The sequence below is a fragment of the Ylistrum balloti genome, unplaced genomic scaffold (genome assembly GCF_031769215.1).
Source record: "Ylistrum balloti isolate Yb309-2 unplaced genomic scaffold, AGI_CSIRO_Ybal_v1 Utg369850, whole genome shotgun sequence".
Lineage (NCBI taxonomy): Eukaryota > Metazoa > Mollusca > Bivalvia > Pectinida > Pectinidae > Ylistrum > Ylistrum balloti.
This window is the reverse complement of record NW_026782003.1, coordinates 3,231,851-3,257,551: the sequence shown is the minus strand read 5'-3', so window position 1 is coordinate 3,257,551 and position 25,701 is coordinate 3,231,851. Positions and strand designations below refer to the sequence as shown.

Below are 25,701 nucleotides of genomic sequence, written 5' to 3'. Positions count from 1 at the left end.
GACCGCCCTCGGTCCGGAAAGCCACGTACAAAAAATATATGCAAGAACATTTATGTAACGTATGCCCAAACTGTGATTGTATCCGCGAGGGAAATAATTGATATCTAATCAGGACAGAAGATAACTGCCCTTTGCTTCTATGTATTGAATGTTTGGATTTCCTTTTGCTGTGTTAGACACATTTATGCTGCAAAAATACGCCCTCGATGTAAGAAACGTAAAACCAAGAGCACTGTGCCAGAAGAGCCTGGTAAATCTTTCATGAAGAAAACAGCATAGAGCGCGAACTTCGATGCAGTGTGTACTGTCATATGCCACAGAAGCTTCTTTTACCTAAACAATGCATTCGAAGCGGCGGAACGGCCTTGCCGCCATTGACGTAAATGAATTATCTCAAGTCATAGGAATATTGAAAATAAGGTTATTCTAATTTTCACTACCAGCATGAATGATATAAGCGAATATTGGTTTTTCATCTGATTGTTTCAGATTATATACTACTGATTCGGAAATACATGTGGGATGTGTAATTTGTAATATAATGCTTGTCGCATTTTAAATGTTATTGAATATACATAAAGTTACAGATTGGAAAGTTAACAGCTAACCTTTGAAAAGCAGGAGATGTCCTTTTGACCAAGTTAGGTAAATATTAGAGTATTCATTATAACATTGAAGCATGTGAACAAGTCATGTCACAAGATATCATAAAGAGGCCAAAAGTAAGTCTCTTGGGAAAAGATGAACACATGATGTCAAGAATGAGGACCTTGCTCTTTGAAAGACGCGTAACTTTAATCAAACACTGACATGTTTTGTTTAACAAAGCCTCATGGGCAGTTTTCAATACAGTGTGGGTGATTTTCCGTGATCTGCCACTCCCTTGTGACAACAATGTTGACAGAAGGTCGTTATCCTACACATAGGGACGGTCAATCGACAGTGGTATTACAAGACTGTCAACAGACAATGTGTTTATACCGTCGCTCATAAAAGACAGATATTACATTCTGATTTATGGTCACAAAAAGATAATATTTCATTTATTCAGAAAGGCGATGTTTCCCAATATAACCAACACCATATTAATCCTAAATACAAATATTAATTTCACATCAACATCAAGACAGTTTTTCGGATACCGAACATTTCTGCGTTATCGCATTTTACGTGAAACAGGAATATGTTGTATCAACAACGAAAAAAATGAACTTCTACATTCATGATTTGTGAATAGTCGATCACCAGTTTCTACGTCACTTTCGTTTGCTCTTTTTCAAATGTAGAGATTTAGTGTCATTGATACAAAATGTTTCATATAATGAAACTATGCCTGTCGAGCCATTATCAATGAGTAGTGTTTGTTGATGGTCAAGTATATATGACAAAGATGCCTACAACATATCTAACACACACGACTCTACAATACCACAGACAGATGTAGCTATGGATACATCAGTCTAGAATATTAGTTATCGCTCCATTCCCCTAGTGACACAGCAGTCAATATTACGAAAAGACAAATCTCAAGTGTGCTTATGATCAGTGACCAGTATAGGATTTACCATAACTCAGGGCACTATAGCACTGTTAGGTCGCCAACCTATGGGGATCTAGCCGAATACATCAGCCTTGCTCTTCAAATTAAGTAGCCTTTCCACAGCACTGACAGCCTATAGCTGTGCTATGTGTTATGAGACAAGTCTACGTTTCCATATATATGTTTTTATTGCGTTCGTCAGAATATGCTTCTATCCAAATGTGATTCAATTGCGGTATTTTAATAGGTTTTGTATATAAGAAGTAGTAGTAAATCTGAACGCTTGCTCTATTGTTCATATATCTCCAATGATTGTGTCTATACTTTGCTTTTTGTTTTGTTTTGGTTTTTTCCTGCTCAAGTTATTGATTTAAGCGTTTTATATACATTGCTTGAATTTATTCGAGTAGTGGCACGCTACTGACTATATCCATATACGGAACCTTCATCTAAAATAATCAAAAAAGGTTATATTTTTAAATTAAGGGACTGGTACACCTCCAAATCTATATTTTGACACGTTTTCCATAAATTTGAATTTTCCTCAGTCGCCTCCGATGTTCCTTAGAATCACTGACGAGTTCTAGGATGACGAAACAGCTGCACTGGTTTATGATTTATTGTTATCTACTGTATCTTTATCTTAATTTGTATCAAAAGGTTCTATTTACTTCATATATGTCTTTTATACCATCTTGAAGACTTCTCAATTACTTTCACGAGGAAAACAAGCTAAACTTTAAAATATGTTTGTCGATTTTGTAATCTGGTTACAAGACTGCAACCACCTTGAAAGCTAATGTCGAATCATAGTATAATTACGTTGTTCTCGGGATGAGATACCAGAAAGCATCAGCAATGTTTAGAAGTGTGGCAATCTTTCGCTACAATTTTAAGATTGCGCACAACAAATGTATAACCGATGGTTCTGAATCTCGCTAGTGTGTTTAAATACCATGATTAAATTTGGACTCGATATGGCGGATCATTGCGTTACATCTTGCAAATTCCACATAGAAGATTGTAGGGAATGTGAATGATATATGACTGTTGTAGTATTGCGATAGTTTGTGAAGCACGATATTTCATTAATATATTAACCGAGAAATATTTCTGAAATAGATGTCCTTTGCATTGAAAGGAACGAAAAATCCGACATATTCATATTTTCAAACTGAGTTTACAGTTTACTCTCAAAGGCCAGAATTAAGAATCAACAAAAGGAATTCCATCAAACATCGTACATCGACTAAAAGAAAGTTAATCTGAATGTAAAATAATAACACGTTTGTGTTACTGAAGCATGAAACGAAACAAAGGCGTACAGGAAACGGAACCGTAGTTGACATTTAGGTGTGAAAGCAGATTATGAAATGAAATTCGACACCAAATGACGCTTACGTCCTGGACTAGACCTTAAAGTCCACTGGACGTGTCTACCACCTGTGGTCTCGAATAGTGTACAAAAATAAAGTATATTTCTGTACAAATACCGAAATAGATACAGAAGAGCCAAATAGTGAATAAAAATGGTTCATCCTTTTATAGCCCGTCAGTGACGCTAAAGGCCTTAATTTTGAAACCTAAGAGTCAACGATGGAACATAAAAATTGACCGAAAGAGGTCCCAAGATGATTTATGCAAAGAATTATGGAATTATGGAGTTTTTAATAATTATAATTATCTTCGGTAATTTCAATCCAAATACAGCCAAGAAAATAAAGAAATGTCAATTTGGTGTTACGTCTTCTTCCTTGTTTAAGCTTTATCGACGCATTTCTTACATAATTATCTATGTAACAAAGAAAAAAACGAGAACATAAAGCTATATTTGTCCTAAATTACCAAAAGCGTTTATATATGTTATACTATGGGTCTTTATTTGACTTCCCACGGGAATACGTTCGTGTACACATCAAACTATTACTTTCCTAAATACAGACTTGACGTGTTATCGGTTTCGTCCTATAAAATTTTGATGTGTTCTCTAGCACGTCAAATAAAGACATAGTGGAGTTTGAGCATGTAAAATGAAGATGTATCGTGCTATCTCGTCCGACCAATGAAGACTAGTCTTCTCCTAAGCATACCTTACACTTTTTTATTTTTCTATCCACTTAATTATGCTATTTTCTAGCGCTTTAATTCAAATGTAGATGCTTTTGATATGGATATTAATTTTTTATAAATAATGAAAATATCGTCATTTGTATATGTCATGCTCATTTGCCCCATGAATACATGTTAAGTAAAAAGATCAATCAGTTCAATGTAGAAATTCCAATTTAGTACTTATCTTATATTCATTAATTATCTACGTTAACCTAATAAAAAAAATAACTGACAAGATGAGAATGTAATACAAAAACCTTATTGAAGTAATCTCCGACAATGGGCTGTATTTCACAAATGCTTAAAAATGCACAATGCAAATGCTTATTCTGATAATATATTTGTTAAACAGAATTTTGTTTTCAAAATTTTCATCAGTGTTGATACAATATTTGGAATGTATAAGGACATTGAATAAACCTACACAAAGTATCATTGTCCATTTTTCTTAATTTTGTGAGATATATTTTTTAGATTACATCGATCCCATACAAAAATTACTGGGCAGAAAATGATTACATTTGGCATAATATTTCCAAATTCTTATTACTTACCAGCCTCGTTATCATATAATATTCCGACTCGTAGCCAATTAAAATACTTTAGGATGTCACATATAGCCATTCGGTACACACTAATGTCAGGAATAATCCGGATAAGAAAGCGATGCTGACCCCAATCCCAGGGTACCATGTCTGTCACAAAATACGGTATCCGGTTATGTTCTGTTGCTACAGCAAACGTTTCACTAAAATGTCCAATTAAAGCTGATATCTTGAGTGTCTTTACGATTTCGTCTGCTGCAATACACAATTTAAAATATAATTATAAATGGTACTTTTTGGACATACACTCACCGTCCTGATACTGATAAGCATATACTTAGTGCATAAAACACACATAAGAACAAAGTTTTCTTGATTTTCTTCAATTATTTTGAAATTATCTGCGGTTATTCTGATTCATGTACTTAACCCACTTTAATGAACAATTTGGCATGCTTTATGCTGAATGCACACAATTACTCTCACCGCGATGTGAGTCTCTGTACCAAGGCAAAGCTTTAGCGTAGAAGTCAATGAGATATATATCAAGAATACAAAAGATTGTGCAAACTAAACATACAATTTGTACCGGATTTATAATTTAAAAATAAATAATATCATAAAAGAAAGTGTCACAGATATTCAAACGTAAGATGGCAAAATGCAATTAGTTAAAGTCAATGCAAGTAAGAAGCATTTTATTTCGTTCTAACATTCGATATCTCAAGTCAACCTTTTGTTTTGAAATACTGGAGTGAAGTCAAGTTAAGATATGTGATTAAACTTACCGTTTTGGTATTGATCAAGATTATCGCCCCTGACGGTTGTGTTGATATAAGTGATACTGATGTTTGTTCCCAATCGAATCAGGAGGTCGTCAATGAGGTCATGTACGGAGGTTTGACTGGGGTTTAGGATACCTGTGGAAATAAAACAAGAATTAGTTAGTGTTCGAAACAATTATTTACATTGCCTAAATGTTTACTGATGGTTGTACCATATTAGGTATTCAATATTATTTTGATAGTATCTATTTTGTGTTTACTCACACACCTGCTATCATGTGAATTTACCAGTTACACATTCATTAAAGTACATTTGCATTTTATATTCTTTACATCCAGAAAATGTAGTAATATTGTGTAAGTGTTAAGAAGCATAATGTGTATACTGCATACACACGTTCCCGTAATCCTTCAAGGTTCATAATATACACATGTACTTGATGTTGTTTCAGAACTGTCAAATATAGGACAATTAAGACATTTATTGAATAATGCAGTTTTCATATTTTTTGGCTGTTCTGTATCTAAGTATAAATATGTATGAAAAAGTGAAATTCTCTTGTGTGTCTTTCGTAGAATCTTTGGGTCCACTGTACATAACATCATATTTGTATGGAAAACCGTCATTCACTTTGTGTATTATGTACAACCTTTGCGTTCACTGCATGTACCTATACTGTATTAAAATTTGCTATTTATTTGCGTGTCTTTGCAGTCTCAAGCGGTATGTGGTGTTATTATTAGTTTTGATTAATCTTATCAATAATCGATAGTTTCATTTAGTACACATAGCTTTACACGGTATGTATAATTGGACAAGTAAGATTAAGTTGAGATAAAACATATATCAAACTTGTAAATTTTGCTAAATTCTTCTTGCAATTACAATTATTAGCTTGTGTGATAGAATGTCGTCATTTGATGTGTGAGACACGGACACAGTATTTGTTTTAGCACCATTAAACAGAAACAAAATATCATTCACGATAGAGTTTTGTAATTGTCAAGTTCGGAACAAAAACATCAAACGATATTTCATGGATATGTATACATTCCAATCACCATACATCATTACTAATAATATTGGGTGATCATCTGTGTCTTCAGATAAGGCTTGAATCAACAATACGATATATCACATACATAATTGAGGGAAGAGTGATGGCCTTGGGTAAAGATTAATCCTAGTGTCATTGACCTCTGTATGCAATGTCGATATCGCCCTCCCGAAGGAGGTTTCAGGATTTTCTCTTTATAAGACTATATTACTTAAAAGCTACATCTACAGAATATTACCTTTTTAAATAAAATATTGATAAAACATACCATGGAAATGTGTAGTAATCGACTGGAGTTTTTCTAAATAGCCACATAAATATTTACTTACTTCTAGAGTGTCTAAAAGCCCATTAGAGTATTTCGATATAATGCATGCCATTAAAATATATGTTGCAATACAGACCACCATAAAGTTTTTGACAACTTCGGAGGGATATAAATAGTCCTTAAATACGCATTTTCTTCAGTTACCTCGGCTTCAAAACTTAGCCCCTGGCAACGCCGATGAGTCTAAGAATGCCGAAACAGCTGTATGGTGTAGTTGAAACCATTGTTCTATTGTATCTAACTTTAAAGTGATGTCAAAAAGGTGTTCACTTGTGTGTCTTTTGTACAACCTCCATATAATATGATAGTTATAGATAATATATACCCTCATAAAATGTTGGATTGATTGCTTTTTTCACTTGTTAGGTGCTACATGAACATATTTAAACTATACACGTGCAAATATTAAATTAAAGACAATTAAATTTGATATACATACTATTTAAACTTAGAATTTTCAACTTTATCTTACAGAATGGAATAATCAAGCCACCACGCGTGATATTGTAATAAACAACGTAGCTTGAATTACCTTTTATAAACGCACGTGCATTAATTTAGTTTCCTTATTGTGGTATTGCACTGAAACTAGTTATAAGTTGGCATTGATGACATACCATATATACATTTTACACAGGAATCAACTTAGTTTTGATCTTCTTGCATCATAGAAGTAGATTCGGGCATCTGGACATGGTCATGACACTCGAAATGACAAATATCCATCCCGAGCATTAAAGCCCACACGTACATTTTGCAATAATGTCCGACAGCTACTCTCAACATCAATTATTCACTACTATGGCTATACAGATAGGTAGTTGATGTTGCCTTGGCCCCAATAGGGAAATAAGAATCACTAGTGACGGAGTTGTTTTAAAACTGTACACATCTTGGTATTAATAATGTATTTTTCTATGTGATCTCATGGAAACCATTAATTAATTTTCCGGTTTGTATGTCACTTGATTATGTAGACGACTTCGAGATGAAATGTTACTCGTTGATAATGTAGGTGTTTCTGAACGTCGGAAAGCGTTGTTAATCACGATGGTGTCCGACTTCATTGACAGTTTTGCTTCTGTATTTCAAGATGATTTACTTGTCTGATAGTGTCTTCACTAATGGGTACTCACAGATGGGGGCTAGACTAAGGTCAGAAGGAGGTGACCTTCTCTGTCATGCACGTAAGCAATATAAGCCGGTATTTCAAAACAATGAAACATAATTAAAAGATGACATAAGACTGTTTTATATAAAGTTTATTTTATTGTGACAAGCACTTTGATATAAATACCATGCGACTATTGTAAATTGTGACAAACTAAAGTAAAGTAACCAGTGTTTGTTGTTCGGGGCAGGCAATCAGTTTAAAAATACAGAAAATTTAATCGCATACTTGTACATCTTGTTTTGGAACTATACGAATCAATTTTCGTTACCTTAGCAAAATGAGTAAGGTTACATCTTTATGTAATAGGATTGGAAAATAAAGGTATAACATATGCATGTATATATGTTTATACAATTATCTATGTATATATTTTGTAATATGACATATTAATTTATCTCAGATTGCACAAGACATACGATTTTAAAGTATCTTTTGATGTTAATCTCTAATCAGATAAAGCCAAATGTTGAAATAACCTTCATCCTACAGCTATTTCTTCCTTCTCGGACTCGTCAGTGGTGCTAACGAAAAGGTGTAGTAGGACAATCAAACGTGATCGAAAGAGGTCAAAACATGGACGGGCATGCTCTACCTATACCATATGCCACAAACCACATAACAAAAATGAAACTCGCCGCAATGAACATCTCAAAAATACAAAGAAAGCCTCAATAAATCTCAATTTATTTGTGTTGCTGCATATATATTTCAATATCAGAATCGCATCGAATTATTGATAGAAAAAATGTTTTATATCCTATCGCAATCGTTATTGATTTAGATAGACATTTCGATGGTGTGTATGCATTGGTAAAGCTATAACAATGGAGCTTACATGTGCCGATATATCTCCAGAACTGAGTTATAATACATCTGAAGTATCTGTATGCAGCAATGAACACACTAATGAAATTATAGGAATAACCAGGTATACTGTATTTAGTAGGTAGTTGGTGTTGGTGACTTGGATTTATTTTTTGCGGTCGTATAAGTATTAATAGTATTGATGTACAAGTCAAGTCGGGGGAAAACTTGACTGCTTTAACTATTCTCTAGATGCATGATAACGTCTGGAGCTCCACGTCCGTTTCGTCTGGGGCTTGGGATCAGGTCATCAAGCTAACCAACAACATACGCAGTCGACGGCTTATCTATATATTGAAGCCATTACAGGAAGTCATAAAATGACATCAACTGTGTCATTCCATAAAGTGGAATCCGAATCCGACCTAAACACACCGGGGTTTGTCTTTCACAAAATTACCAGATAATTCAAGATGTTTCTAGAGGAAAGTTAGGGCCATCATGCCCTATCATACAACTTGGTAAGAGGTGAATAGGGTTCATCACTTTATGACGCTATATCCCGCTGTTTTCTCAGTATTTTTCAGGTGTAATGGTTTTGACTTGCCAAGTCCGCCTAATGTTCGACCGAGTAAAAGTTCATGTAATGTGGTCGGTGATCTGTCGGTCTTTCAGTGCAGATGCACTAATCATTAGTGTAACTAATGCCAAAATCACAAAAGTACAGATGAACTAACACATAACTATAGATTCATATCGTTATTATTCAGTACTGATGATCTGCATCATCAGGCTGTTTTCAATCACTTCAATAATTAACATGTTAGTGTCAGCTTCACTTAAACATCTTTGTCATCAAGATCATCTTATTTTTTACGGCTACATTTTTTGAGAAGATAACATCAACAAATGCCTAACATTGGTTTGCGTTGCAGTCGTGGGGGGGGGGAGATACTGTATCAGTATATATGGCAATCTAGGAAACGCCCATCAGCCAATGTCTAAACTCATTTGGCAATATCTGCATCTGGATCTGCATGGAGGGCATGCCTGTGAAATAACAGTTCCCAGTAAATCGTAGTATCATATCAGGAAGAGGCATGTCCGCAGGAACATTATCCTGACATTGGATACTGCTTCCCATGGTCTGTCTGCAAGAAATTACACATTATGAAAGTCTGTGCATATAACATTCATTGCACATCAATAGCTCGTGACATCATCATCCACATCATCATTTGCTTCTGCAATATCGTTAATTCAACCAGAGAACGTGCTGGTATCATATCGACCCGACTGCTCTAGAGATAAAGACATGTTTCACCTTCTTGACCGCCCACATAAACTAATATAATGCAATTTTTCGCTTCCCTAAGCTACTGTCTTCCGCAGGTAAAGATAACTTACCACTTTCCTGATCAATAAACCGTCAACAATGCTGTGAATTTTATTGATATACACAGCTTTGCCTTTCATTACAAAGAGACGTATCCAGAAATAGATCCACCTCGTAGTTGATCCGACAATTCTTACTATTTATACATAAGTCAATAGAACGATCCATGCTAATATCAACTTAGACTGATCGTATGCGGATTACATAATGAGTTTCCTCAGGGTAGTCATAGATCAAATACAGGTAATTTAAGACTTCATTTTAAGAGCTGACATGCATAGCTGGAGATGTCAGTAGTCAGACTTGTGTCTGGAAGTGTGTCGATATTCTAAAGCTTCTTAATGCTCTTGGCATACCGATTGACCAGTATAGATTTTAAAAATATATTTTTAATATTCAAAGTATGTTTGTGCAGGTGTAATTCTAGGCAGAATAGGTATTTATTTAACCCATCATTTTTTCCAAACAGATTCTTTTGAAACGGCTTCAAAAACGTTGAATCTTTACAAGGGTCGTACGTGTGTTAACATTAATGTTAATACAATTATATTCTTTTCATTTAGGTTACGTCTGTCTTTTGATCATATCATGTTCGTTCAAAGTTTTCACTCATAAATGTCATACTTTTAATCAAACGGAACAAACAGGTGAATGCATTCTTGTAAAAGTATCAGCATTATCACTGTGATTATTAAGGGTTTATTTAAATCAATAACAGATTGCGATGCATTTCATGCGATAATATGTGTTACTACTTGAAGTTTATTCAATAAAACGCAGTAAAAGGCAAAACTAGAAATTGAATTGGCGACGAAACGCCGTTAGTATGAAATAGTGATTACCTTTGCAATGTAACTCAGTGAATAGAACTCACTGGAGCGAAACATCCTTTGAAGATTATGAAGACCTCCACTTAAATTGAAACCGTCATGCTGTTGCGTTATTCCGTTCACTTAAAGGCTCCTCGGTATTATTTTGCAAGACATGGTCTGTAGACCCTTCTGTTATCATTTCATGATCGAAAACAGCAGATTAGATACATTAATCGACACCCCAACCCTTGGTCTTCAAAGTTGGATATAAGAAAACTAATAGCCATCTATTTCAAAATTACTTTTTACATGTGGTTTTCGTAGTAGACTGAAATAAATGTTTATCACAGGGACGCGATCCAGGATAGTATCCCGTGCCGGTTTTTTCCAAAACTTTTAAATGGATAAGAAAAACGATGAAAGACTAAGTCGACGGCAATGTGGTGTTTATCGTCACATTTATATCAGAAGTACCTCTTAAAACGATTTTTATACTAATTACCAAAGGAACTCCATAGTGCTATGTTGCTTCAAAGACTCTTGAACGTGTTTCCATATAAAGCATGTGTTTTATCATGTCTCCTTGGTTAATGCATGCTTATTACTGCAATAATTGTTCCGTATTTCCATCATCATTAGTCTCATCATACGAAGTATAATTATAAAAATTTTCTTCCCAAGCTTTTTGTCTCTAAATGTTATAATATTATTAATTTTGGAAACTAAGGCAAAACTTGTATGTGCAGTTTTCCTAAATATTTGGTTAATGAAAAGGACATGAAAAACACTTTTTTTTAATTATGTGTAAGCTACTGGAAGTAAATATCTTAGAATATCTTAATAATGTGTCAGATATGAATCACCACATGTTACGTTTTCAAAGACAAATGCATACTTAGAATCTTAAAAGACTCTACCACGATCAGTTTATGTGCTACATAAAAGGGACATCACGGTAACAACATTAATTTTGTAATTGACTGTACGTGTTTTATACATTTTCATTAACGTTTATACGCTATCCCGATATTCACGGTCGATTTCCAATGTCTTGACTTGACCACTTCTCTAGTTCAGGAGACCCCCCTCAGCAGTTCATTTTGTAAACATGAACACATGATTGCAGTCAGCAATGACAGCGACGGTAATGCCACAATAAGTAAAAATCCGTTTTTCAGTGCCGGACTTTGTTATAGGTGTGGCAAATTTCATTTGATAACTTTACGTCAATTTAGAATTACGAATAAGTGACATTTATTGCCAACATTGTCATGACCGCTTGAGCCTGGAAGTCATTTTTTATTTAATTACGGGCGACGGTGTTTTTTGAACATGCCTTATCATATACTTCACGCAAAAATTACATATCCAGACTGTTTATTAACACATAAGGATTTCCTTTTTCATAAGTATTATTAAACCTCTTTATACGTGTACTTTAGCGAAAACCAACTGTCATTGTTCATAAGTTGATATGCTCGATATGTATACATGCAATATTTTTAAAAAGCACAATTCAAACAGTTCTATCGTGATGCCAATTTCATACAGATTTCAGCAAGCCAGAGAAAACAATTAAACCAATTTAAAATTCGCTATAATGAAGAAATAATTAAATGAAAATTTGTACTTTCAATTAATCAAAAGATTTTTCACAAAACCCGCCGCTTATCCGGTGAATTTTCCCAGTTTAACATATTTGCGTGTATGCCACTGGTAGATTATATCATGGAGAGATTTTCACTTGGCTGATTCGGTCAAAAATCGGGCAAGCTGTGGTGTCATAATATGGGAAATGGTATAACGCTAGTTATAGGATGAAATATCTTACATTTGTGTTAATTTCGTAAATTTCGTATGCGATTGTAATGCAATGAAAGCGATATATCTTTTATCATTACAATTGAAACTAGATATACGTATTCTAAAAATTATTAAGACATATATAAAAGACCCTTATAAACAATCGTGTAAGATAATTTGCTCCTACTATTTGCCATACAGCTTGTGCCAAACATCTTTTTGAACGTAAAACTTTAATTCGTGATGTTAATATTCGTGTTTTAATGAAACTTAGCAACTATTGTTATCATTATGTAACGTCGCCCATGGCGTGTAGTAAAATGACAGAAAAAAAGACGAACGAAGGTCATCAGTGGGTATCTACAACAGGGCTATTAAATAATGTGTGATGAGATACGGTGACATGCCTTTGTTCATCTGTGACAAAGAGATTTAAGCCACGCCGACATTATGGGAAAATATTTCGTAAAAATATTCACGATAACGCCTACATGTATCGCTACAACGAATCGTTCATCAGACAGGTCATTAGTGCGACAAAGCATTGAAGATTTGTATTAAAATAATGCAATTGACTGGCATAGGAAGAAAACTACCTCTTCAAACCAGGATAATAAAGTTACATATTGACAAATCTTGATAAAAAAGACTTTCTTACTGAATGCACGTCAATTCCGAATGGAGTAAATTACGCAATTGTATGTAGGTTTTGTTGAGCGTGATAGACCGCAAGAGTACCTACATAAACAATTGATTACTCAAGGAGGCGGTAGATGATTAAAGATATTTGGAGACATGACAAAAGCTATGGGCAATTACAGGTTTTTCTAACTTTGAAGTTGATCAAAGTATCAGAATATTTGACAGCATCGTATTTGACTAATTGTCTGCACGTTTTAACCCTGGATTAAGTCTGGTTCTTGCCAAACAGAACAGCAGTTGTCAATTTGTGAAACATGTAAAGACGTTTCAGTGGGAAATACGTGATTTCCCAGGAAATGACAACGGGTGTTGGATTTTTTTTAATAGGAGTTTATGGTCGTCATAGTGATCTTATGGAAAAATATTTCATTTTTTTGTGCGATATGAAGCTGGATGTGTTTTATGCTCGTTAGTTTGCTCTCATTTGAGGACGCAACATTCCTTACTTGGATTGACAACGATTTACATGGCGGGGTAAAATTATTCCACCAGTGCATGTCTTTCAATAGTCTTGAAAAGAAAACAATATGCATTTATGGTCCTGGTTACCGAGAAATATGAAAATGTATTTACCTGCACGGACTATATTTCCCTTGGGTATGGCCAGAGCGGAATTTTATATTTGGGAGTAAATAAACTTTCATATGTCCCAAAAACCATTATCGTACATTATTTATGACAATACAACTAGCATTGTTCAATAAACAACCAGATAATCAATATTTCATGTTGTGACGGAGATTAATCATGTCCTGTCTAAAAAAAGTTCGTGTCCTTACTAGTTTTCCTTGCAATAAGTGACAGTCATCAAAATATATCGGAATATGATATAGACTCGATAAGGAAGCGCATGCTTCTGGGAAATATGTTATTTTCCTTGTCAGAATATGTTTGTACAGTGGTACAAATGTAATAATTGTCAATGATATATTGGCAATATTACAGCGATTTTGGTAACGCTTATACATGATTATGTTTAAAGCAACGTGTATTGTGTATACCTATTACATTAAGTCACTGTTTTTTGAAGTGTGATAGTGATATCTATCTACGTAGATGCCTTTGATGTTATGCTAGAGAAAGCGACATATAAAGATAGACAACAGATAATGCACAATCCTTATGAACATCAGTGCAATACATATCACCATATAAGATAATGGTTACCCTTATCCAGGAGGCAAACCCACAATTTCACTGGTTTTAGATTACCTTCTTTTACCCCTTGGCTTTGACGTGGGGGGTCTTCCTTCTTAACACTGACGTTGTGTCGATGGTCAATGAGAACGCTAGCAGAAAAAGATAATAAAAAATATATGAGGTCCTCCCCTTCATCTCCTGTGCGCGCGATGTTAACCCTTGAGAAAATATTTAGAAGTTGAAAACTCCAGACAGTCTGATGTCTGCCTATTGTGTAACTCTTCCCCTCAGATCTGAATTCCATTATCTCGCCTCCATGGAGGGAAAGATGATATATGTCCATAACGGGTTACACGATATGAATATATCACCACCAGGAAGGTGTTTTTGTGTGCTTTTGCTCAACAACAACTACAAATCAAAGTGTAATGCTATCAAACAATTCCAAAACCCGACAACTGATGATTATTAATTTCACTCTAGATATACCAGTCAAGAAATATTGTAACATATATAATTAACATTGTTTTGGTACCAATCTAAGGCTGCTGCACAAAGGCAACATATGTGGTTAATTACGACGACATAAACGTCTTACATTCAAGTGCTTTAATATTACGGCAATATATTTAAAGGCTCACTTTTCCTACATTTTCTACCTTTCTATTACACAAACACTCAAAGCACGTTAGTAAACGAAGAAGGAAATGCAGTCTGTTTAAAACATTTTAAAATTCAGTGATATCATTTACAGGTAAAGTCAAGTTCAGTCTAATCGTATACAGGTAATGTGCTACTTGCTGTTCCCTACAAGCCAGTAAGCACAAGCACAAAAAGCCATAAACTGTATCAGTGATTACAAAAACAAAACAAACTAAATAAAAATTTCAAAAAAAGAAAGGAAGAAAGAGAGACAGACAGACAGACAGACAGACAGACTGACTGAATGAAAGACAGACAGAGACAGAGAGAGAAATCCACGGAATTATCATACATATTGGAAAGTTTTAAAATTTTGGTTTCGGAGTTAAAAAGAACACACGAATAGAAATACTAGCACATGCAAAACGAGTTGGACAACAGGCAAATGACTGCTCAAACTATCAGAACATTTGAATGCGGATGAGGAATTAGATAGAGTGTTCCTAAACCTGTACCAATCTGCATTATACAGCTGCATGCAGTGCTGAATAATACTAGGGGACTAATGTATTGAAATATGGAAGGCGATTGCAGAAACGCAAAATAAGTCGAAATTTAAAATCTGAAAGGGGACGTGCAATAGCCCCATAATTGAAAAAAATGTAGGCATATCATGGTGGGATGGTTTTAAAAGAACACCAATAACACGTATCTATCTGAACCATATCACTTTTAAGTAAATTAAATCCTATTAAGGCTCTTTCTTCTTAAATAGTCTAATGCTAAAACATGCTTACTTCTAAGATAGGAATCAGAATACAGTCAGAACTTCGTTAAAACTCCCCAATGCCACTGAGATAAAAAGAAAAATGAGTTTCCAATGTATTTATAACGTTCAGGCAGTTTAATGGGAGGTTCGGCCTTGGCATGGTTCAATTGTAATCTCTAATAAATCAAAAATATGTGCTGAATGTATGCATTTTGTCTTCAGCTGTATACCACGTCGGTCAACGAAAACACGAAGTTTTTTTCTTTTACTTAATATACTGATATTCTGATATAACCATCACTGTCGGTATCTGGAATGACTCCTAAGTCAAACTTTCAGAATTACAGGCAATCATGATGATTTCAGATCAGTGGATTTCTAGTAAGTACATTGGTTCCGTCCGAGATATCAATATCTGAATTGACCAAATATTGAAGAATGTTTAAACATGACGTAGATACTGTTTACTTTCAGAACAGTAATTATCGATGGGTACATAACGATAATTTCTAAATGGCATTACATGCTGGTGATAGAGGGAAAGACAAAATCGATTTGTCCGTTATTCGTTGGGCGGTTTGTTAGCTTTCACCGTGATAATCATCAACGCCGACTGAAGATGCCACAGATAAGAGAACGATGAAAATCGACGCTACAAGGCGAAGGGGAGTGCAACGCTAATGAATAAGCGAACTATTATTCACCAGTAAATACAGCTTACGGAAGTTGCCGACTGGTGAAAGCAACATCATCAGTGATTTAAAAATCTGAAGATAACGGAGATTGCTGAAAAGTGAAAGTTTTGACATTAATTTTTATATCGAAGCCATAGATGACAAAGATATGTCTTAGCATGCGTGTTATTCTAAATCATTTTTTTCTCTTATTAAGATCAGTTTCAGATAAGGACATGTACACTGTAAAACAGTGACATGCATTATCATATCACAGTAATTAATTCCTAACGAAATATGTTATCTATTGTTACCAGTAAATAGATCTCAAGGGATAAACTGTTGTTTTGTGTAGTTGTTAGAGGCCTCATAATAATCATAGTTACACTAAGACCGTATCTACCAGCAATATGATCAAAATCGAAACGCGTTTTCCTGTTGGATTGCTGTAATCGGTGTTGGTATAGTTAAACTTAACCTGTATAATGTTTGAAGTATTGATACTTTGCTCTAGTCTTGTATCGATATATCAAAAAGTTCAAAAATGGAATGAGGATTAAATGCTTACAACATTAAGAATTCTGGAAATATCATGCTACAATAGATTCGACATATTTCTGGAAGACGCCAATGTTAGAGAATACACAGAAATGGCTGGACCTGAATTCCTATAGCTCTTATACAGGCCATTGTGACCTCTATACGTAACTTAAGCGTAGAGAGGAATTTCTTCGGTAACATTTGTTTAAATTTCGGGTTGGGCGGTAGGGGAGAGTGTCGGCTACCCAATTACAGCAAGATCTGTCATAACACATCAACAGTGCCAAAACATGCAAAACCACTTAGGCTGTGACCAGTTACATATAACATCAATCGCGTATGTACATACATTTGTGCTTGTTCGCTTTGATAACACTGACCAAAGTGAAGCACTGTGGCACCCGTAGGGGTTTCTAAGCCAACGTACTTGTCTATAATGCGTTTGGTCGTAAATATCCATTTGATGACACCTAAGTGACACCTAATCATTTATACCACAACATAAATGACACGGTTAGTTGGTATTGATTCAATTATAAATCTGCATTGTCACTGTATGTTGACGACTATTCTGGTGATGCTTACCAGCAACATTTTCCATTTTTGTTAAATGTTAAAAGTTAAATGCTGAAATACTGAAATGTAGTTAAATATTGAAATTCCCATGAACACCATGAAATTATTACTTTCAGAGTCTATTTCGTTTTTTTTTCCTGGTCTTATTCCCTTGTTTTTTTCAGGAGTCTCCATGTAAATATTTCTTTTGCTTAAATTTTGCCCTAGTTTTATTGAATTTGTGTTTTGGTTTATCAGGAGTCTCCATGTAAATATTCTTTTGCTTAAATTTTGCCCTAGTTTTATTGAACTTGTGTTTTGATAATGATTCTGCTGACATGTTGGTATGTTCTTGTTTTTATCGACACGTTAAAAGCAGTGCGATGAGTTTTACATTGATAATTTACAGCGGAACTCTTTGTCTGTAGAAGTCACTTGACCTTCACATTGTGTTTAAAAGATTGCACGAAAGACACACGTGTAAATGCCACCTTTAAATTAAAAGTTAGATAATTTAGATAAGATAAAGTTAAGTCAAACAGCATCATACCGCATATATCCTATGACTCGTCATGGTAAGGGTCTAGATTTTGAAGCCTAGGAGTCGACTGAGGAAAAACGATAATTCTAAACGTAGATCGGGATGTGCATTAGACCTATTATTCAATGAATTTGATAATTTCCATATAACTTCTTTATCGTATAAGGATTGGCAACAGCTTGTATGAAGTTATGGTATATGGCTATGGTGGCGCCATTGTCTGATTCTGTATGCAAATTAAGACATTAATATAAAATAACATGTCACACAATTGTATCGTGTATTTGAACGATACACTTTACATTCAGTGCATTCAATCCGATAAGAGTTCCGTTGATGCACTTTGTTTAAATGTATAGACATTGTAGATATTTAAGATGAGAATTTTTGTATTATTGTGAGAAAATCTATCGATATTACAACTCTTCCAACTTTAGCTAAAGAAAAAAAATTATCACAGAACTCACACTTCTTATACACGAAAAGAATATAAAATAAACTTCAGGTTAAAGAAATCTACATTTTATCTGCCTAGTATCATACCGTACAAACATCATTGTAAGGCATGACGATTGAATGGAACATGCGCCCATGATTCCGCACCATTGGAAAGATAAGGACATTCTGTGTTATCTTTAAATGACTTCGGAATTCGAAGCTTTATCACGAATCATGTCAGTATCATCAAATGACGAAAGGGTTTCTGATAATACATAGCTCGTACTGGTACTATAAACATGAAAACACTTCTAATCGAACTTTTTAATGGGACGTTTTTACATTGTATGTGTTACTTAGCATGTCACTCAATAGATTGGACTGGAAACGCAAGTGCATGTCCATCTACCTTCAATTTCATCGCTCAGTTTGTTTTTACTGATTGCACGTTAAGTAACACCAGTGTGCCATGATTGTTATCAAATTTAATATCAGTTACATACCTACATGTACCATAGATTTTTTAATATTTTTTTTACTATTCATCTCATGACATACATACTTCTGCAAAGTTATCATTTAATTTTTTAAAGATGGGAATGTCAATGCGTATGTATATGCTTTTGTTAATGTTTTATTTTATCGTTATATTGACATTTGCATTATGTCACGAGCGTTGTCAATATTCTACTGAATATACTACGTGATAATGACAACGAGTACGTAAAGGTAAAGTGAGCCTGATTCTAGCTAGTAATCGAAGCAAAAAATTGCGGAAGGATTAAAACATATTTCCAATTGTTTAAAAAAATCGATATCCTTAATTTAGACGTAAAAAGACTTAGTCAATAATCTGAAAATAATATTGACCTTAGTAAAAGAGGCTTCTAATCAATTCGTTTTCACATTAATTTAAATATAGTTCATTTCTATTGCAGCACAAATGGCAACCCCTGCAGGAAGAGTGTTTTATATTGGGCCTGGAGGTAATTTAGTGACGGTTTTGAACGTTCGGAATTTCAGTAACTACACAGCTTGTATCGATTTCATGAATGAAATGGTAGTGTCCTGTCTAATCGCCTTAATTGGCCTAATTATAGACAGGTAATCATGATTTACCGCTGGACGGAGACAGCAAAGTGGGAACATAGTTGAACATGTCCCTTCGAGACACTGGTTTGTTTAGCCGTTGGAGTGTTGGCCAGATTCCGTATAGCGCTGTGAAAGAAGTGATGGCTTATAGCATTGTCAGTCGCTTGTTCTATTGTCGCAACATGTACAACTTTCATGAGAGTTTGATACATTCATTTGTGTTTATTGGCAAACAAAAAATATTTGTATGTTGACTCGGGATCAATAATGAATGTCATGACCACTGGTAATATAAGGAAAGCTAGCATATTTTGTCTCTCAGAGCAATGATGATTGTCCACAGACAGGTAGTACTCAGATGAGCTGGTTTACCAGGTCCAACATCTAAATGCACTTTCCTATTTTAACTACGCTCTACAAACACTCTTTATTTACATACATGTTTCCTTGTGAAACTTGTCCAATACATTATTTTCTTCAGAACACCGACGATTGTCGTTTATCTAAATTACTTGCTTGTACATGCGAGCAGATTTATTTCAAAATGCAAATTCCTTGTCATCACAAAGTAAATACAGTTATGATGGTCTTAATCTTACTGTTTGAATCATTGTCATTTTTCATATGCACCATTTGTATTTAATTTTCATATTTTAAATGGAAATGATAACATTTTTGTTGACTGGATATTGTTTCAATCAATTGTGTTGATGTCTTAAAAGTTATTACTTATTGTTATGTTTTTTGTTCTTTTTCTAGTTTTTTGTCTCTTTCGTAAAGGATTTCATCGTAACAACAAATACCAGAAGAATAGTGTGCTCTTGTACCTTCAGTGTATTTATCATGTGTAATCTGACGGCGAATATTGAATAGGATTATAAATAAGACTCCTACCAACTTGAATGTTATAAAACCGCATCTGAAGAACAATAAAAAGAAACCAAAACAAAAGCATTAAATCTCTAACACAAAGACAAAGTACGTTGCTTATATCCACATTGTGTAGAAGACAGGAGCACGCAACTTTCCTATTAATATACTTTCACCTCTGTTGTTTTCATGTAACCCAGTTTCATAAAGCGTACTCATTAATCATTAAGTTAGGGCGATTGCACTTTTCCCATAGTCAGTGCTATAAACAAACAGATTGGAATGTACATGAACGTGGTGCCCTGTGCAATAAATTTCCAAAGTGCAAGAATTATAACGGAATAGGATGTGGCGTTTCGGTTCTTTAGAAAAATGTGCAAAATACACAAGTGAAAAGCACATTTCAAATCAAAATTATAACCAAATACAAAAGAGCCAAAAGAATGAATTACACAGATGTTTCGAAGTTTTTGGACACGTCAGTAATGCCAAAGTCTTAAATTTTGAAACAAAGAGAACGCACGAGGAAAATCAAAATCGATCGGACGTAATTCCAAATCTAGATAGGGAGACCCGCTAGTCCCATAATTCAATAGATTTGTAAATTTGTAAGATATATCTGATAACTTCAGAGGAACGTCAAGTACATAGATATATATAGTATAATTCGTCCACTATGATATTAAATAGCATGTGTTAATGAACGTAACGTAATGAGGACAATTATTGGAAAAAGCTTGCATTTTCATTATTAAGATAACTACCACTGTTAGATTAACATAATAATTACAAAGTTTTCTCAAAATTCATTTTCTTATTATTATGTAACTGTATCGTGTTCAAAACCTTCAGGTACAGGAACTTAATAAGAGACACGGCATATCATGCCAAATTATGATGTTTTCCGAATTGAAATATTTCAGGAGTGAAAATGCATCCCCTTCGATAAAATGGTTTCATCTAGTTTTGAATCTTCTAAAACGACTTCTAGCTTAACCCGTTTGGCTACTAATTATCAATGAGAAAATTACAGAATTCAAAAATAATTAGTATCGTGTAATTGCAGGCACAAAGGGAAAATGATTGATTTGTTTTAACAATTACCGTATACATTAAGCCACGCGAGTGGTATAACACATCATTAGTCTTTGTGATTTTATAACCTAGATCTTTTAGAAAGTGCGTTAGTTTAGTAGTAGAAGCACTTTAAGGCATTTATAGCCAAAGATCAGAACATGTTGCTGTCATGAATCACATTTTTATCAAATGGTGTTTTCTGAATATGGTATATGACACGTTGATAAGAGCTACGGTCTCGAAAATGATATAATATATACTGACATGGAGTGCAAGTTCCAGACTGAAGTCAATTTCACATATTCATTTAAATATAGATATAACATAGATCTGGGCGTCATAAAAACAGGAATTGATGAAGACGAAGTTTAGAACAGGAACTGAAGAGACAGCATGTCCGGAGTTGCTTCATAAAAGTCACATAAAAGTAAAAGACAATGAAGTCATATAATCTTAAAGTGTAAACGTCCTCCATGACCTCTGTCACGTTCTAACCATGTTTCTCGTCACGTTGTGAACCAAAAGGTTCAGGACATTGTCTATTTTTATCGAATAGCATAGAAAGACTAGTTTACAGTGTCAATTTTCTTAACTATACATTAACCTCGACTCTGTAAAATGAAAACGTGATGAGTTTCAGAAATGACAGAAATAGGAACAAATGTTACATACTGTTCATCATTTATATATAGATATATATTCAAACATTAATTAACTCTAAATCGTATTACATAGGCAAGAGAGGAATAGTATCTTCTTTGTGACATCACAATGCATATGCCACAATGAATTTGTGATGTCATACTGAAAACAACGATAGTGTTTTGGTCAATAAGAGTTCTATTTGGTTAAACTTTTCGTTGGTGTGCGTCATAATAAAATATGATGTAATGAATATCATTACTATGACATCGGGGAAGTTACATGATCAATAATGATGTCATATTTTTGGTTTTGGCGACCTATACTGCAGTCTAAATATTTCTCTATTGCGTCTTCTCACATCGCACAAAATGATCTAAATGAAAAAATCTAATCGAAATGGGTTTGCTATGTATTATATCTAATCGATATTCATATATAGAACACGCAGTCAACCCAGCATCTCGTTTTTAATCACATAAAATTTTTAATTAATAAATCTGCTCTGCTTTTGTTACAGTTTTTCTTCATATTCCCTTTGATCGCTTTCAGAGCGCTGGCATATTTCATGATAGTATATTCTTAGATGCGGCCTCTATGTTTAGCGAATAAATGATGCAATATGAATAAGTTCAACAATTTGAAGGTATTTTGGAAACCGAATAGTAACTATTATTTAACAATTAATTCATTTACATTCTACTTATAAGACAAAATGTTTTGTAAAGACGAAGGATTTCACCTCCATAATCAGAATCCTTGGAAGTTAATACAGAACACACAGGATGTTTATCTTTCCTTCGTTAATCAAAATACTTTAATCTCTCTTGTAATAAATACCTTTGTCAAGATATCTTGTTTAAGTTAAAGAAATGTTTATTGTCTCCCCAAATATACGTACCTTTCTTAACATTAGTTTTGAGTACCTAAGTTAGGTTTTAGTTGGGTAGCTTAACAGTGTATTATATGACATAACTCCAAGACCTTTTCGATTCTCTTATGACAGGACAAAGTAAATAATCAAACAATGAAAGTAAATTTAATTAAAAGAAACAAATGTTCGATTGCCAAAGATTGACAATGCAATAATTAAAGTTATAATTAGTTAAGGAAGAGACAATCGGTTGTATTTAACATTCTGAATGGTATAAATCGTCATCCGTGTTTTTGAGCTCAATTACAACGGAGAATGATAGAAATGTGATGCCTTTTCTTCAGTGTTTCAGTACGTTAAGTTCATGTTTGTAAAGTTTATATAAGTAAACATCAGTTTTATATCTATCATCACGGTTATTGAGGAAAGGAATATACTCGAGGTGCTACAAGACATAACTGGAAATATCCTATTTCTTTAAAGTGTCTTGTTTATGCACAAAACACTACATGTTGCAATTTGAGTAGCTATTATTGGTACACTTCTAATGGGCTTCGGTGCTAAGCCATAAAGGCTTCCTCTATTGAATCTAAATAGGCTATTCAGTGTGATGTGGCTTATTGTCGTGGTGTTTGAATGACTCCAATACAAACTCTCGTATTTCATCCTTTCTAGAGCAAGATATACATCTATAATTTAATCTAAAAGGCAAACGGGATCCAAAATAGAAAGTTAACGAGTTAAATTGTCTACAAATCTCAAGCTATTATCTTTCAATTAGGTTTACGTATTTCGATCGTTGAAATTTAAATTGTACTTTACAGATAAAGCATGTACGGTTCACAGTGCACTGTTGAAGATAGTTATCGTCAACATGGACATACACTCTGATGTATGATGAGGACATTAAATCCATAAACAGCAAAGCGATGTAAACTTCACGAACATGCGTATATCAAAGCAAAACAAAATATCGACATTTCAGCATGACGAAACAAGGGCAAAATATGGGAAAAAAAATGAAAGGCTTAAACCGATACTCGTGAAAACTATAATGCCAAGAAAAACAGGTGTTACTGAAGGGTAACCGTTTTCTGCTTCATTATAGACAATCCCAACGCAAATCGTGGTCGATCCGAGAAGGCAAGGTAACGTGTTCAAATGAGAACAACCGTAACAACATCTAATTCGAAACAAAGTATTATTGTTACATAAAGCAATATAACAACATGATACTTTCACATATTTTTTTCATTATTCAATTCACAATTCAAATTTCATATTTACAAGCATTACATATGAAATCCAGATTATATACATATTATCAAAACTTTGTTTATACTATATAATCTTTATATTTTAATTTTAATTAATTCCAAATTTGTATTTCAAAAATCGATACTTGTTGACTTTATGAACTAAACACTGACAACGCTGGACGTAAATGCCACTAAAGTAGAAACACATGTAGTAAAAACGCAGAAAAATAAAAGTACAAGATTACGTGGATATATTTATGTCATGTTTAGGAGTTTGAAATACTTCCCGCGGTGACATTCGATAATATGTACCGATTTACCAAAGCAAAGGAGAGTAATTTAGAACAATCAAACAAAATACAGAAGATATCAACCCTTGATAACAAAATGCTTCTGTTCAGGTCTATGCCAGTGAAAAATATGTTATCGATATGCTTGTGGAATACATACCGTGTTAAATAGAATTCATCTTTTGTGAAACGCAAACGTTTCAATATCAACCACTACAGTTACGTATTGTCTAACATATAAAAACTGTCTCCGTACAATATTTTTTCCATTGTTTTGGAAAGTAAACTGCACGAAACCGTGTGATATATATGGATTAATTTCAGCACAAAATGACACTAGCTGTGATGTATTCATCATAATAGTATCTAATGTATCAGAGAACGCTCAAATTCAAATAACTTCATCCACAACATTTTCCTTTTTATATTATGACATATATTTCATCCTTGCAATATGTGACATTTATCTTTGCACATGTCACAGTCACGCACGTACATTACTAACAAATGGATCGATCTCAGATATGTTATGTATGTTACACATTCGAGCATTTTCTGACAAGTCAATATCAGACATATGTAATGTCAACCATTTTAACAAACATTGATGTGAAATAGATTACAAAAAGTCATATCAGACAATGGAAAACACTTCTGAAATTGGCAAGTTCGAAGCTATAACGCAAATATGCAACATGAAAAAGTATAGGTAAAAATCATGTGAATAGATGGTAGGAACAAGCCCATACGTTACTACACTAGCACATTGCAGAATGTGCAATCTCTCCTACATCTTGCTTTATACATGTTGGGCTTTGAATTTTTCGACAGAAAATATTATCAACTCATCCAAAAAAAAATTAATATTATCACATTGTCAGAGAGTTGATTGTGTAGATCTCATTTTAAGTTACCGTATTCTCTCGTGGACGAGAAAAGTTGAGGGAGATTTCACGCCCTATTCAGCTTGTTTGCTAGTAATTGATCAGATTTACCTGTATAAAGATATCATCTCTCCTGTTTACTTTATCAATACATTGACTGTTTGTGTAATTAAATATCGACATAATTGATTATGAACACAAAATTGCTGCTCAATACTTTCGAACACTTGTCCTTTGTCCGAACGTCAACAGCGTGGTTTCGAGATATACAATAAGAGTATTGAACTTATATGTAGGAACAAAGCAGAAATAGGTGATGTTGTGATAGTCATGCAATTGCTATATAAAATTTTCT

The 25,701-nt window shown here is 34.0% G+C and overlaps 1 protein-coding gene across 1 annotated transcript in view; it reads right to left on the bottom strand.

The window, feature by feature from the left end:
* Positions 1-25,701, bottom strand: part of LOC132545640 (glutamate receptor U1-like) — a 66,277-nt gene that overhangs the window by 27,574 nt on the left and 13,002 nt on the right. The window contains exons 2-3 of the mRNA XM_060209337.1: positions 4,986-5,117; positions 4,207-4,452 (exon numbers count right to left, since the gene is read on the bottom strand). Of these exons, the coding sequence (XP_060065320.1) occupies positions 4,207-4,452; positions 4,986-5,117 (378 nt within the window). The remainder of the gene's footprint in view (positions 1-4,206; positions 4,453-4,985; positions 5,118-25,701) is intronic.